This window comes from Gasterosteus aculeatus, chromosome Y (genome assembly GCF_964276395.1).
Source record: "Gasterosteus aculeatus chromosome Y, fGasAcu3.hap1.1, whole genome shotgun sequence".
Lineage (NCBI taxonomy): Eukaryota > Metazoa > Chordata > Actinopteri > Perciformes > Gasterosteidae > Gasterosteus > Gasterosteus aculeatus.
The window spans coordinates 8371182-8387704 of record NC_135709.1 but is presented as its reverse complement, the minus strand read 5'-3'; the positions used below and the strand labels follow the sequence as shown (position 1 = coordinate 8387704).

At 42.8% G+C, this 16523-nt stretch overlaps 1 protein-coding gene across 20 annotated transcripts in view; it reads left to right on the top strand.

The window, feature by feature from the left end:
* Positions 1 to 15790, top strand: part of LOC120812307 (zinc finger protein 143-like) — a 34966-nt gene extending 19176 nt beyond the window's left edge. For 4 of the 20 annotated variants that reach the window (XM_040168144.2, XM_078097487.1, XM_078097493.1 and 1 more), the window contains 14 exons: positions 3390 to 3505; positions 3824 to 4012; positions 4119 to 4205; positions 9646 to 9842; positions 10491 to 10559; positions 10650 to 10766; positions 10859 to 10934; positions 11688 to 11813; positions 12264 to 12443; positions 12571 to 12798; positions 12979 to 13127; positions 13906 to 14058; positions 14471 to 14599; positions 15430 to 15790. In XM_040168144.2, the coding sequence (XP_040024078.1) occupies positions 3400 to 3505; positions 3824 to 4012; positions 4119 to 4205; positions 9646 to 9842; positions 10491 to 10559; positions 10650 to 10766; positions 10859 to 10934; positions 11688 to 11813; positions 12264 to 12443; positions 12571 to 12798; positions 12979 to 13127; positions 13906 to 14058; positions 14471 to 14599; positions 15430 to 15507 (1884 nt within the window). In that variant the 5' untranslated portion in view covers positions 3390 to 3399 and the 3' untranslated portion in view covers positions 15508 to 15790. Of the gene's footprint in view, positions 1 to 3389; positions 3506 to 3823; positions 4013 to 4118; positions 4206 to 9645; positions 9843 to 10490; positions 10560 to 10649; positions 10767 to 10858; positions 10935 to 11687; positions 11814 to 12263; positions 12444 to 12570; positions 12799 to 12978; positions 13128 to 13905; positions 14059 to 14470; positions 14600 to 14668 lie in introns of all 20 variants that reach the window. The other 16 variants (XR_013454842.1, XR_005710579.2, XM_040168142.2 and 13 more) reach the window with 10 other exon arrangements.
* The last annotated feature ends 733 nt before the right edge of the window (positions 15791 to 16523 follow it).

The window sequence follows — 16523 nt, the reverse complement described above, 5'->3', positions numbered from 1 at the left end:
TCGATCTTTGAGATGTGTACTTTTGATAAATACGGCCAATTAGTGAGCTCTTCCGTTGTCATGATGTTATCAGCGGTGACTGGCATTTTCTTCTGTGCGAGCACATCGGGTAATGTATAAAATTGTTTGCTGTCTATGCCAGATATCTCCAACCCAGCCAACGTATATGCTGGCACACCAGCTTGCTGTCCCATAGTCTGCAACAAGATGTTGGTTATTTTGCCTGTAATATGCAGATTCTGCATTAGGTGTTCTGAGCAGAATGCGGCACAACTACCGGGATCCAGGAAGGCGTATGTTTGGATAATGTGATTTCCTTTTGCAGCTTTCACCTTGACAGGGATGATTGATAGAACATAGCGGTCCTTACCGGCCCCTGTATGTCCACATGTTTCCAGTGGATGGTCATTATATGGTTCCTTAAACTGTTCCAGATCGGATAACTGCCTCTTAATATGAAGCACAGCGGGGTGACCTTTACCACAAACTTTGCAAGACAAGCGCCTTTCGCAGTCCCTACTCATATGAACAACACATAAACATGCAAAGCACACTCGTTGTTCCCTCAGGATGCTAAGTTTTTCCTTGTGGTTCCTTTCTTTGAATACTTTACACTCTTCCAATGAGTGATTATGAGCACAGCAAAGGCATAGAGTTTCCTCAGCCTTTCTACTTTCTGGTACGGATTCTGTAACTCTCTCAGGAAAGTCTTTGGAAGTGATTGTTGTGGCAACAATATTTCCCCAGCCTCTGTTACTAGGCTGGGAATTAAACCTGCTGAAAGGCCTTGTCCCAGTAACACCGGTTGCTGGGTCCTGTATGTCACCAAAAAGAGGGTCAGAGAGAATTCTGACACGACGCTCAAAAAATATGACTAGATCCACAAAGTGGGCTCTCTGATTGCTGGTTTCCATGATACTGTGAGCTGTGGCCCTCCATTTCTCTCTCATTTTGAATGGTAATTTTGACATAATGGCTCTCATGTTCACAGGCATATCCAATTGCTGCATGTACTGGAGCTCCTCCATGACATTGCAGCAGCCAGGCAAGAATAAGGCATAGGCCTGAAGCACTTTAACATCCTCCCGATTTTATCATTTGCCATGCTAAAGCCTTTTCCATGTATCCAGCTGCAATCTTATACTGGTTTCCAAAGTGTTCCTGTAGGAGTCCCTTAGCAACTGCATAGCCACGCTCCGGATCCATATGCTGGCAACTTCGCACCAACTCTTTGGGCTGTCCGGCTGTAAACTGTTGCAAATAGTAAAGACAATCTGCTCTTCCTGTCTTTTCCTCAACTCTTTGTTCAAAAGCCTTGATAGACGCTCTGTACTGAAGAGGGTCTCCTTCAAATACAGGAATTACTCATGGAGGCAGAGATGATGAGCGCTGTTGATGCACAAGTGTAGCAGTTATTTCATTTTGCCTGTGCATGATGGCAAGTATGTCTCCATATGCGTTTAGATTGTTGGTTGTAGAATGCCATTCTTCCTCCTTTAACTGAAGAGTCCCTGATTGGTACTGCCCATGATGCATTCCCAATATATGGTTCTCCTGCTGTTGGTCGTTGGGGCTGCACTGATGTGGCGAAGCAGGTTTCGACCGTTGCTCCGTTTCCTTTGGTCGGACATCCATGGACTGTGGTTTATCGGGAGGTACCAGCCATTTCGTCAAGTGGTGTCGTTTCTTATCCTCTTTTTTGGGCTGGTAATCCTCTGCCATATTGTTTAAGCAGTCGTATGATTTCCCTTTCCTTCTTTCAAAATAGGAAGCCATGCCATCTGTGGGTCCGTGTGAAACACTTCTTTGGTCTGAGGCCTGTAATACTGCCAACATAGCGGTTGAAGAGGCTAATTCAGTATCCAGATCGAGCTGCTCTCTTTCCCTCCTCAGTTGTTGCTCCTGCTCCTCCAAAGCATGCCTTTCCTTTAAGAATGATGCACGTACAAGTGCAGCTCTTTTCGCCTCCACCCTTAACTGTACAGAGGAGGTAATACTTGATTTACCACTTTTAGTGCTCCTTTGACTTGAGTGCTGACTACAAACCTTAGAAACACTGTCATTTGGATTAATAACATCTTCCACATTACCATTTTCATACACATTTTCATTTGACGAAAGCCACAGTTTTGCATTAGCGATACAATCATCATTAGGTATCATTTTTGCGTTAAACCATATGTCATGTTTTTCCTTTTCATCAAATGGTAATAGATTCAACAAAGATTCATGCATGCATTTTGCTTGATCACACAGCTCAGTCAATTCTCCAATTACACATTGAACCTGTGTTTTATCATCACTACACATTGCATTTTGTATTAATTTTCTAGTTGCATTTGCCTCACTTAACTTAGTTTTTCTACCGTTTTGCAACGTGTCCAATTTAGCAGCAAGCGCCTTTGCCGTTGGCTTAACTACCCGTTTCTGCGTTTCACCACCACCACAATAGTCCACGCGCCGCTACAAACAGTCTTATGCAAAGTCAATTATTTGTCCGCCAGCCTCAGCGACCAATGCGTTGAGTTTATTCCCCAGGTTGTGTGCACGGATTTTAAATGGCCATAAATAGCGTAGCGCTACCCATACCTCGTCGCATCGGGCGCTCGTCTGGGTCCGATGATTCACTGCGGTAGTATCAGTGACGTAGCTGCATCCTCCAAACTTGGCAATAAATCCGAACAGCTCACGGCAGCTCTCCTTGTCCGAGACTCTTCCTCCGTTACGTTCCAAACGTGCCAAAGTTTCTCCCACGAAGTTCCAACTGGAGCAGCCGGGTTTTGACTAGTATTAAAGGAGCCCGGTGCTTTTACCTGGGCTACTGTGGTGCTGGATTGCCCCCGGATAGGTCTGTCTGACGCGCAGTTGTTCCAGCCTTGGTCACCCCTGCGCTCCCCTCTTGCAGGAATAATCAACCGTTCTTTTTGTGGTTGAGCTTGTGTTTTATTTTGCCTTATAATGTTTGTTCCCAGCAGAACCCACTCTCTCATATTACGACAGCGGTCAAAACCGTTTCGCTCTCCGAGTCCAACACCTGATACCAATTGTTACCTAATCAATTATATAGGCGCACACAGGACCCAAGAACAGCGCCACCCAGTGTACAGAATAAAATAGACATTTGGTTCCTACATCCACCTTATAAACCACATTTACTGACACAATGAGGGCATTGGTGTCGGCTATGTTTTGTTCCCTTAAAAGACCAAAAGGCTCTGACTTGTGGCTACCTGTGTTAAAATCTAGCTGCAGGGCCTTTATGTATGTTTTATATCCCCCTATATTGCACATTCCCTCAACACACGTGTCCCCCTGTGTGTTCAACGTCATGTGGACACCACCATAAAGTTTAATTCGGGGCGCCCTGTGTGCTTGTGTGTCTTCTCCAGCAGCAGAAGCATGCTCTTGGCCCAGATAAACCGGGACTCCCAGGGAATGGCAGAGTTTCACGATGCAGCCGGGCAGCCGCTCACCCTCCGCCTGACAGAGGCTGTGAGCGTGTCAGGTGAGCTCCCGAACTTCACTCGCTCGCTGTCGCAGCACGAGACTAGAATACAGCTGTAAGGACGTTAATGGTCATGGAAGTAGTAAAAGTGTTTAAAGCAAAATAGGTGATCTAATGTGTCAAGATGTCAATAACATTTATTTGCAATCTCTTTGTGCATTTGTAATAAGCCACGAGTGGATCAAGTCTGTCAACATGAGCGTCCAGGGTCCATTTTAAGAGAGACCAAAACGACATGGCCTCGCAACTTTCACTTTTCCTCCTCGACCTTTTATCTTCTCGCTCTCAAGTATTGTCCTTTTCACATGATTTCCCCAGATGGCGATCAGATGGAGAGCATGGACACCGTGAGCCTGCAGGCCGTCACTCTAGCGGACGGATCCACTGCATACATCCAGCAAAACTCCAAATCAGCCTTTTCGGATGGACAGGTCATGGACGGCCAGGTCATCCAGCTGGAGGACGGCTCGGCGGCCTACATTCAGCATGTGTCGATGCCCAAAGGAGGTAAAATACACATCTAAAAATAGTTGTTATTTTGTATTTTAACCGGATGGCGTATCACCATCTTACTACTGTGGGAACATTATTCACAGTTGACTGCTTTCTTCAGTTTTAGGAGGGGACAGTTTACAGCTTGAAGATGGACAAGCAGTTCAGCTGGAAGACGGAACAACTGCCTACATCCACACACCCAAAGGTAAAAGGATATTTTTTGTCTCATTTTACACATTTTGCTCAAAGGTGAGAAGCACAATCAAAATAATGTTGTTAAGCTTCAGCAGGAAGTGCATTTCACCCTAACTCGCATTCATGTAGGAAACTATCTCTTTTCCTCACCTGAATGTCCCCCTCTCAGTGTGTCAGTGTGTTTCAGGGTTCGTACGGTCATGGAAAACCTGGAAAAGTCATGGAATTTCAAAATGGTCATTTGCAGGCCTGGAAAAGTCATAGAATTTCAAAATGGTCATTTCCAGACCTGGAAAAGTCATGGAAAGAAATAAAATCCTCAAAGTTTTGGAAAAGTCATGGAAATGTGTTATATTTCTATGGTCATGTGGTTCATTTAAGATTACGTTTGAAATCATTCATATGGTTTTAAAGAGACGCAGGACGCTCTGATACTCGCAGCGTTAATAATTTGCACCGCGGCGGTGTAAACGCGCCTTAACTGAAAAGTTTGGTAGCTCAGGAATCATCCAGTGTCAGGGAAGTGTAGATTTAACCGTGGTTGGCTACATATGGAAAAGTGCATCTCATAAGTTACGACAAACAAAGACCCGGGACGAGCAGAATGTAAGTAATGTGGAGGCGGAACATTATGTATTTTAAACACAGGAGAGCGGCATTAACGAGCCGTGCTAAAGGAAGCAGACATCACTGCGCCGCTGCTAGCGAAGCTACTACAGAAACCCCATCAGAGGACGACTGCTAGCGAAGCTACTACAGAAACCCCATCAGAGGGCGACTGCTAGCGAAGTCACCATGCCGAGCAGCACGTCTCTCTCTTCGGCCACCGGCGCTGTACGTGCGCTGCCCGTCTGCTAGCAGCAGTTCCAAGTTGTAAACAGAGGGCGTGGTGGCGTTGCTTCGGTGTTCTTTGTCATTGAGCCGTATTAAGCTGCAGACACGTGACTTCATTTTCCTCCTCGAATGACAGGAGATCATTTGATTCTTTTCGTTTTGTGTTTATTTTATGCTGCAATGCGTCAACATAATATACAATTACTACATTCTGTCACACGGCAGATAAACAAGATGCTCTTGTGCCTAATGCAGCTCTTCTGTGTTGCACCTACTGCAATCACAACGTCAATACATGGAGACCCACAAGGAGCGTCAATCCAACATAAATGCGTTCAATACAAGTTACATATCTTTAGTTCCTGCACAATGACTATAAATTAAATGATTAATATTCCCAAAATTCCAATGAAGTAATAGATACACTTCCGGCTCTTACAGAGACTGTTATCTACTGTAAACTGTTAACAGTCCATGTATTGTCCATAATTTGAAGTAAAATAATGGAAAAGTATTGTTTTAGGCACTGTTTAGGTATCGTTTTAGCACTGGTATCAGGAAAACCCCAAACGATACTCATCCATAGTGGATAATTGTATAATTATAACATCTTGAGACCAAATTGAATGGTGGGGGAAACACTGTATGCTTTGGTATTCTCATTGTTAGTTTAAATACTACATTTTCTCACTTTTTCATGTATACACTGAGATTTCACACTTATTTGGCCATGGAAATTGTGTTTGAAGTCATGGAAAAGTCATGGAAATCCACTGGTCAAAATGTGTATGAACCCTGGTGTTTACATGATGGTATAATTGGAATCTTTGCATAGTCGGACTATGCTATCTTTCGGGGGGAGGTGCTATTATCTCAATATACATGGCAGTGAATAAATTGAATCATTGGCCGAAAGCATGTCATATCCGATACGATAGGTGGCGCTGTTTTCATTACAACTAGTTGTGATACAGCCATTTCCGCTTGACCGCTTCACCACTACCAACAACAACCAACAACAACAACATCAACATTACAAGAAAGATGGCGAACACAGAGCAAGATGAAGCTACATCCCTCTACTATTTTTGCATGATGTTAATAGGAGCACAGCGAATGCGAATGGCGCTATCGGCTGATTTGATAACGGAGAGAAGACGCCGTCGGGATCTCAAGCATGCGCAAAGACGCAAAGTCCAGTTCCTTATCCGATTCACCATTAGTTGACGCAATAGTCGAACTATCAACTGGATCGGATCGAGTTATCCAGGGGTGTTAGTCGGATCGTAGTCGGACTGCCCATAGTCGGACAAAGGTGTTTACATAAAACGGATAATTCGATTTCAGTCCGACTAAGCCAGTTATTCGAATCCATGTAACCATGCTGACTGACGCCTAACACCATTAGATTCAAGATGGCGCCATGCTGCTCGGCTGGCCGTCTGTCGCTCTGCTCTGTGTTTGCTATGTGTTTAGTGATTTACCTGTTCTGTCATGAGGTATCATCCCTCCTCACTTATGATCGTCAGACTCTGCTTCAGATAGGAGGCTTCTACGATCAGCTCAAGTATGATCCATTGGTGTACTTTTCTCCATGCCCCGAAGAAATCCCGGCGTTTCTGAGGCGTCCTCCACTCCATTTTGCCCGTGAGAGACGGCGGAGAAGACGCGGTAAACGCAGAGGCCTCTGGGTCAAACTGGTGGCCTATCTTAGGTCTGCTTGTGTGTTGGATTATGGCACTAATCGACACTTTCTGGATGTTTCCCCTGCGCTGCGACTGCGACTGAGGAGGATTAGAACTCGATGGATCCGGCTGGTGCTCACGTGCGTTGGCGGCTCTGACAGCGTCAGCTGTTCGGCGGACTCCGACCAGCTGTTGCTGCTCACACCACCTGGCGTTTTCGGACCGGGAGTCGCGGCGTGGACCCTCGGAACCTCCGCACAATGAAACATGCTTCACCTTCGGACACTTTTTTCCTCAAGTTGGCTTTGTTGAATGTGAGATCTGTCACCAACAAGACTTTTTTACTGAATGACTTTTTTACCTCACGCAAATTGGATTTTATCTTCTTAACTGAAAGCTGGCTCCGCGAAGGTGATCTTCCTCCTTTTTCAGAGCTCCTCCCTCCAGGATGTAGTTTCCTTAGCTCCCCTCGCACCACCGGCAAAGGAGGAGGACTGGCATCCGTATTTAAATCTACCTTTCACGTCCAGCAGCGTCCAGCTTTCAATGGCTCCAGCTTTGAGCTCCAACTTTTTGAGGTTAAAATCCCCGTGACTGTTCTCTGTGCTGTGATCTATCGCCCACCGAAACAGGACTTTGCAAACTTTGTGTTGGGTATTATTCTCGAGTATGATCACTTTCTAATTGTCGGCAATTTTAACGTGCATGTCTGCTGTGAGACCAGACCGCTTGTCAAAGACTTTTTTAATCTAATTGACTCTCCTAATCTCACGCAGTCTGTTTCGGAACCGAAAAAGGCCATATTTTGGATCTTGTACTGTCATATGGACTGGATGTACAAATAACTAAAATATGCCACATTCCTCTTTCCGACCATCTACCTGTTTTATTTTCCATCTCACTACCTGCGCCCCCCAGCACAGACACTGCACCCGCTCGCTGTCGCCGTACTTTTAACTCCTCAACTCCTCTGCAGTTTTCTGCTGCCTGGAAAAACTCCTATTCTCTGGAAGACTTTGGCGACTTCAATGTGGATGTTTGTATGAAGTTGTTTGATTCTCTCTGCACTAAGATCCTGACTCCATTGCGCCTATGAGGTTAATGCGCGTTAAGCCACAGACTGAGCGTTGGCTGAATGAGTCCACTCGTGCACTCAGACGCGCATGCAGACAGGCGGAGAGGAAGTGGAAAAAAGACAATCTCCAGATTTCTCGGGAAAGCTGCTAAAGCTGAATATTTTTCCTCACTCGTTTCCAAATACGCTTACAAACCTCAGGTTCTTTTTAACATATTTTACTCACTAGTGAACTCTAGTGATGCTGTCTCTGTTGAACCGTCTGCTTCTCTGTTTGAGGACTTTTTGCAATTCTTTGTCACTAAAATTTCTGCCCTTAGATCCTCACCCCCCCAGCATTTGCAGGACCCCCAAATCCTACAGCAAGCTCAGCTGTTTTTCACCAGTTTGAGCCTGTCTCACTTTCTGCACTTACTGAAATAGTTAATCACCTACGCCCTGCTAACTGCCCATCGGACAGCATTCCATCCCACTTGCTTAAGCAGGTCTTCAGCTCAGTTGGGCCTTTTATTTTGTTTCCTCTAAATCTGTGTCTCAGCTCTGGACGTGTCCCAGCCTCCTTCAAACATGCCACAGTGCAGACTCTTTTAAAAAGGAAAAATGTAGATCCTTTGGTTCTTTCTAATTTCAGGCCAATCTCCTCTCGTTTATCTCCAAAGTCAGAAAGCTGTTTTTAACCAATTGCAAGAATTCCTGGGTCGTGCAAACATTGGTGAACAGTTTCAGTCTGGTTTTAAGCCTCTTCACAGCACCGAAACAGTTCTTTTAAAAGTTTTTAATGATCTTCTTTTAAACCTTGATTCTGGCAAACTATGCCTTTTTAATGCTATTAGATCTCACAGCAGCATTCGACACAGTGGATCACACTATCCTCTTGTCCCGCCTCGAGCACTGTGTGGGCATTAGAGGTTCTGCTCTAGAGTGGTCTAAATCCTACCTTCCAGATAGATCCTTCTGTGTACAATTCGGGAAGATTTCCTCCTCAGTGGGTCCTCTGACCTGCGGAGTCCCCCAGGGGTCAGTTCTAGGCCCTCTACTGTTCTCTTTATATATGCTACCCCTGGGATCGATATTTACGAAGCATGGAATCCCTTTCCATTGCTTTGCTGATGATGTGCAGGTGTACTTGCCACTAAAGGCCCCCTCCAAGGAATCCCTTCATGCTGTGTTTAATTGTATGACGGACATTAAAACATGGATGGACCTAAACTTCTTAAAACTAAATGAAAACATTACAGAGATTGTGCTATTTGGTCGCCCTGACTTTGTCCAGGTCCTTGCCAGCTCCCTTGGCCCACTAGCACCTTACATAGCTTCCCAGGTCAGAAAACTTGGTGTAATTATTGATGGGGCGTTTAAATTGGACAAGCAGGTCAGCTCTGTGGTTAAGGCTAGCTTCTTCCTGCTTCGGCTTCTAGCCAAAGTCCAACCCAATCTAAACAGGGCTGACCTCGAAAAAGTCATGCATGCTTTTATATCTTCGCGCTTGGACTATTGCAACTCCCTGCCTGTCGGTATTAGGCAGTCTGAACTCCACCATCTACAGCTTGTGCAGAATGCAGCAGCCCGTCTCCTGACCCGGACAAAGCATGGGCACATAACGCCAGTGCTTACCTCTCTCCACTGGCTTCCGGTTAGGTTCAGAATTGATTTTAAGAATCTTTTATTTGTTTTTAAGTCTCTGCATAGACTGGTCCCAGAATATTTATTCAGCCTTATTAATGTGCATCAACCCTCCAGAGCCCTAAGATCAGCTGACCAGCTGGTTCTGAACGTGAAAGCACTTTGGCTGGCCACTGGCCTTTAAAAGTGCTGTATAAATAAAATTGACATTGACATTGACTGTCTCCATGCAGATGCATATGACCAAAGCGGCCTGCAGGAGGTGCAGCTGGAGGACGGCAGCACCGCCTACATCCAGCACACGGTGCACATGCCCCAGTCCAGCACCATCCTGGCCATTCAGGCTGACAGCACCATCGCGGACCTGCAGGCCGAGGCTATGGCCATCGACCCCGAGACCATCAGCGTGCTAGAACAGTACACCACCAAGGTAACCCGATTGGACCAGTGTGGGGCCAGTTGGGGCAACAACACATCGGGATTTCCCTTTTGTTTTAGAATCTTATATTGATGCTCTACTGCACTATAATATTATTATATTATATTATTTCACTATCAGTGTTACTTTAATTCCATCCACACCTTTTTAGTGTCCGTAATTGATATTCTACCTAATCCTTTCCCTACACTAGCATTTTAACATCATATTTCTCTTTGTTTATTTATTAAGTTAAAGTTTGAATCTTTGTTGAGATACCGAGCACATCCCCTGTAAACAATTGGTGCTTCAATGGGAAAATTCTGACGATTCAATGAGTCTGCTTAAACGTGTAATAAAAAAAGCGAAGGATTGATCCAGTCGATTCCATTTTAAATAATCCTAGAAACAGTTTATTTTAGTTATAAACAATGAGGAGAAACACCAGATTATTTACCTAAATAAAGATTAAACTTGACAATTCAAATCGGTCTTTTTTCATCCTATAACTGTAAATATATAAAACAATTTGAATAGAGTCAAGTAAACATGTTCTTTGGTTAAATTGATTTTTTTAAATTGGAGAAGTGGGGGAAAAGGATGCTGTAGATTCATCGCCATGGTTTATCTTGTGCAACATTTTTGCATCGTTGCCGTCAGGTGGAGAACATTGAAAACCCTTTGGGTTCCTTCAGCAGATTGGAAGCAGACAATGGCGTCCACATGCGGGTATCTTTTCTAGAATAACTCATTCATTACTTTTTCTTCTCTTTTTAAAAAAATACTTCACTGGGAGTTTAATTCACATGTGTGTTTCAGATCGTGTTACAGGGTCAAGACAACAGGTTGGGGAGGAGCTCAAACGTAGGAGAGAAGTCTTTCCGCTGTGACTACGAGAGCTGTGGAAAGCTCTACACCACCGCCCACCATCTCAAGGTGAGTGTGGGATTGTTTACGTTTTCCTGGCAGCATCTTCCTGTTGATGTTTTTACTTAACACCCCCAGCCTGCTTTGTCTCGTCCCTACAGGTACACGAGCGCTCGCACACTGGAGACAAGCCGTACGTCTGTGACTATTCAAGCTGTGGGAAGAAATTTGCAACAGGTAGCCGTCGAGACTATTTCTCTCTTAGTTATTTCAAAGTCAACCAATATCTTTATCAATTACTTCCAATAAAAAAGAAGTAGATGTTTTCGTACCCAGAAGAACTTAAGGCGATTTTCTAACATGGAAAATAATAACAGGAAAAAATAATTAAGTTTAAGAGTTTCCATATTGTTATAATCTTTGTACAATGTGTCAATTTCAGAAATAGTTGACATGGAACATATCAATAAGTTATTAAAAAGAGTAAAATCGTTTACATCTCACCACATTCATGAGTCTTTAAAAAGAGTTTACATTTGATAATGTAAGTCATCTTTCACAGGTGAATTATATCTGTGGATAATTAACCAACTTTGTTTTACTGACCTTCTTCAGAGGGAATGAAATAACTGCTTTTACCAGCAGTACAACCTTTAAGCTGTTTGTTATAAATATATATTTGTAAACAATTTATATGTTGGAACATGTCATATTTAGTTTATTTGTTGCTATATTGCATTATTTGGAGTAGACAAAGATTCAGCCTTCATCAGATGGAATACTCAGGGATTCTTTATTGGTTGTTGTAATGCTTTTATTGGACGCCTCAACAAAAATCCTGTTATTACTGTTGTGACGTCAGCAACTAACCTTTTGAGATCAAAATCAATCTGCGCTGAGGTATAGCGATTAAACCAGCAATGAGGGAATAAATCAAACGTCAGTGACTCGTTTTTTATGGTGTGTGAATGTTTTTTCTTTTCTTTTCAGGGTACGGACTAAAGAGTCACTCACGCACACACACTGGGGAGAAGCCATATAGATGTCAAGAACTGAATTGCTGTAAGTCCTTCAAAACATCTGGGGACCTTCAAAAGCACACAAGGACTCATACAGGTGAAACACCATGGAACAATATGATGCTGTGGCATAGGGCTGTCAACGGAAATTATATATTCGAATAGTTGTTAAATGTTAACAAATGTTGTTAAATCGGTTTAAACTTAAATAAATTACCTATACAAGTAGTCCTGTTATTGACGTGCATTCGCTGGGCCCGAATATTCGAACGTCATCTTTGAGCAATTTTAACAGCCCTATTGTGGCACGACATTCCTGGAAACTTGTGTCTCTTTGTAATCGTATAGGTCTGGCACAGATTTAAATTTTGTGAAACGATTGCTGCGTTTGATAGTCGATCACATCGACTATCAAACGCTATCACATCGCAAGATTTTGTTTTTTTAAGTTTCATTGGGACAGGAAGACGGATAGAATACCAGCATGTGGAATGACAAACTTTTTTATTTTCGTCTGCAATTCAAACATTTATAAAATTGTCTTCAGGAGAGAAGCCTTTCAAATGTCCGATGGACGGCTGCGGCAGATCCTTCACCACCTCCAACATCCGCAAAGTCCACATCCGAACGCACACTGGTGAGCGGCCCTACTACTGCGCCGAGCCCAGCTGTGGCCGCTCGTTTGCCAGTGCCACCAACTACAAGAACCACATGAGAATACACACGGGTGAGTCCTTTGAATGACACAGTCCGTCCCCACAGACTCGTCACAAGTCCTGAAGTCCTGGTTTGGTGTCCCTCTGGAGCGTAACACCTAGTTTTTAATATTAAAACCTACTTTTCTTCTTTTCCAGGAGAGAAACCTTATGTCTGCACCGTGCCTGGCTGTGAAAAGCGCTTCACGGAATACTCAAGCCTCTACAAACACCATGTGGTTCACACGCCATGCAAACCCTACAATTGCAACTACTGTGGGAAGACATACAAGCAGATCTCCACACTTGCCATGCACAAACGCACAGCGCACAACGACACAGAGCCCATCGAGGAGGAGCAGGAGGCCTACTTTGAACCCCCAATAGGTCTGTGTATGTTTGTAGGCATATATGTAGAGATGCAGAGATGCAACGATGGTGCAAAAATGATATCTGCCACCTTTTCAACTTTTTCAAATATTCACAAAATAAAAAGGAACCACTGAACGATGTGGATTAAATATCTCAAACAAGGATAAAACAACCAAATGTTTACCCTCCCTTCAGACACCATCGATGACCCCAACGCTAGCTACACAACGTCGGTTGTTGAGGCGGACGACTCCGGCTCAGAGCAGGTTCCTGTGGAGGGCTCGGACATGATTTGTCAGCAGCATGTTGCCCTGGTAATGCAGGAGGACAGGACACAACAGCAGGTAATACCATTATTAAGTATTACTTATGTTCCCAACAATGTTCGAACCGAGAGATTATTGCGCTTAAACACAAGGTAATAGCTCATTTAATTTGGTCCAACTCAATTCTATCCCCGTTTCCCCCGATCATTTTTAAACTTAATACAAACATAATATGTGAGAAAGAAGAAATATATCAGAAGACCACTCATATTTGTTTTCTTGAATGTAATAGGGAGTTAACGCTACATTAGCTAACGTTACTTTGCAGCTATTTCATCAAATAAAATGACCATGGTTGTTTCAAAAGCTTACTTCAAGACCTCACCAATGTTCTTCTTTGTTATTATTGTTGGACTGAGGGACCTTCCGTGGCAGCAATCAAACCCTGATGTGTTTAATTGTATTAAAAGTATTACAAGTAATAACGATACAATGACAATTAAACAAAATGCTTTACAAGCTAAAATAACAACTTGTAATAAGATCATCAATATACAGATATATATATATATATATATATATATATATATATATATATATATATATATATATATATATCCTCCGAATGCACTAATGTTTGTCCCCAAATGTCACATTATCAAAAGGGAGTATTTTCCAATCCAAATATTGTGATATAGGGTATATTTGTTTAACCATTCTTGACTCTAGAAGGACATTTTCTTTCCTTATTCTAGGCTGAAAGCCTTCTGTCCCATTTCCTAACACAACTCTTGTGACCTCGTGGTTAATTTTTTCGTTTTCAACGTTCTCTCTGTGTTTTGGGGTCTCGCGTCAGGTCAGTATCTCCGAAGCGGACTTACAAGCTGTGGGTGGAACAATCACCATGCTAACCCAAGAAGGCACAACCATAACCATCCCGGCCCACGAACTGACGATGCACGGCGGTCACTCGGTCACCATGGTAACAACACTCGGCCCAGATGAACAAGTAACCAGCTGACCAGCCGCCGTGTTCATCGTGCAAATACATTGTTAGAATGTTTGGCTTTGGAGAATTTTGCGTACCCGACTCATTATCTGTGGACCAAATCAGGGGAAACGAACCGTAAACAAAAGATAATATGGTTTGTGTTTTCAGCTGTCTATAAACGATTAAATGACGGTTGTACAGATGGATAGTTACTTTATTAATCCTGCAAGATTGTTTATAGTGCTTATTTATGCAGGAAAAGAAATTAGTGTTATATATACAATGCAAAATATATATACCAAAGTGATTGATTTGTCCAAAGGTGATTTATTAAAGAGAGAGTAACTGATGCCCTTCTATAAATATATTTTATATTTATTACTGACGTGTCAATGATTGGGTGTATGCCCGTGTCTCTCGTCTGCCTCAGGTGGCCATCATGACGCCAGACATGGCTGCGTTTCAAACCGTGGAGGAGGCCGGCTACAGCCAAGAGCAGGATGACATTCATCCCGTCACATTACTTGCCACCTCCAACGGCACTCACATTGCTGTGCAGGTTGGTAGAACGACACCGTAGGAATGAATACGCCGTTGGGTTGAGTTTCACATCTGTGGATTTGTTTAGTTATTCAGGAGGAGAAGAAGAAGAAGAAGAAGAAGAAGAAGGAAGACGACCGGAAACGTCTGCCATGTAGTTTAAATGTAGACGATCTGTGAAATGGAACATTTGGGAACAAAAATTTGGCAGTAGAGGCCCATTGAATTCAGAGGTATTAGTTATAGCCTTGGTATGGTTCCCACAGAGTCTGCTGCATTTTTGATTGATTGATTTTACTGACAACTACACTCCGTGTGCTGTCAGTCATATGATACAAACAGGAGTTTCGGTCATAACGGTATTTAAATGAATGCCTACCCGGATCCAACCACAGGGAGCTATTTGCTTTAACACTCAACTAAAAGTCATTGGTAGGTGGAGTTTAACTCAGGGGTTTTACATCACAAAATTATCAAAATCAAAATTATCATAATCTTTAATCCATACAAAAATAGATTGCGCTTTAATTACATATTATTAATCAATTCAAAGGACTTAATTAACTTATCATGCCTGAAACCACAGATTGTTATCTCATCAAAGGTTACCGGTCTCATGGCGTTACCCTTACAGGAAAACCCTGTTGTCATTCGCCCCCACAGTGCCTTTCTATCATTGTAATTATACAGCAAACCTCTTATTACCAACATGCAACAGCATTTTAACGCAGCGGTCAGTCAAGCCGGGGTGTTAGTCTTTTGAAGGGGAAAATGAATGATTAATGACAGCTATCAGTGTGTCGATAGACGTGTGTGTCATGTGTGTCCCATTGTTTTCCTTCTCTGTAGCTCAGCGATCAGCCTTCGCTGGAGGAAGCCATCAGAATAGCATCAAGAATACAGCAAGGAGAGTCGCTGGGCCCTTAATGATTGATGCCCTCATTATGGACCGTGAATTAGAATTTTAAAGAAAAACACATCTCACTTGGACTATATCTACAAGATAAATCACACGTCTTCCGTCATGTGTTTTTTTCTTTTTTTCCACTAAAGAACTTATCTTTTATGCGTACATAGGATTTTGATAACTGGACTTCTGCTCTGCTTCTTTGTTCCCCATGGGAGATGGGAAAATGCTCTCTTATTTTTATGGTGCACAGTGCTCAGTTCAATGTACAGCTAATGCTATTTATAATAAAGGTAAAAAGAAGTGGTTGTAATTGATTTCGAACACTTGAAGTGTTGCTTATATATATATGCATTGTATAAAAATTGAATTGTTTAAAAAAGCAATAAGGTACGAGAGGCTGTACTTTATTATGTAATAATAAATAACAGTTTGAGGGTTGGTGGCCCTTCGCTCTGCGTCGGGCCCAACAACACCCCTGAACTGTTACATTATTGGACGATAAAAGTACTGCCTCAAGTACCTTATTGCTTTTATAATACAGTTACATTATAAATCAGGATGAGGAAACATTTATTCCCATAATATGTCAGACACACAAGGAATTTGACTTGGCGGTTGGTGCGTAACAGCAGACAGTACGACAATGGACGACAAGACAACAGTGCACGGGGAATAAAATAAAATATAATGCTATGGTTAGTAGTATAAGGCTATGGGTTAGTTTAAAAATAAAGGAATAAAAGTTAAAGATAAAAATATTTAGAAATTAAAAATAAAGTGCACCAGCAAACAGAAAGTGACAAGTGAAAGTGACCAGTGACTATAGCCCATGACGTTCACCTTAATTGCTCACAATGCCCGAAACCGATCAAACGGATCATTTGTGGGATTTCTGGTCTTTTTCCGGCGATTGCCACCGAGCTAAAAACTAAAATGTCAACTAACTGTCGCGCAAAATCTAACCTGTTACTTTGAGTGCGCAGTGATACGGAACGCTCGGGTCAATATGAACAGGTGACGTACATTCACGCCA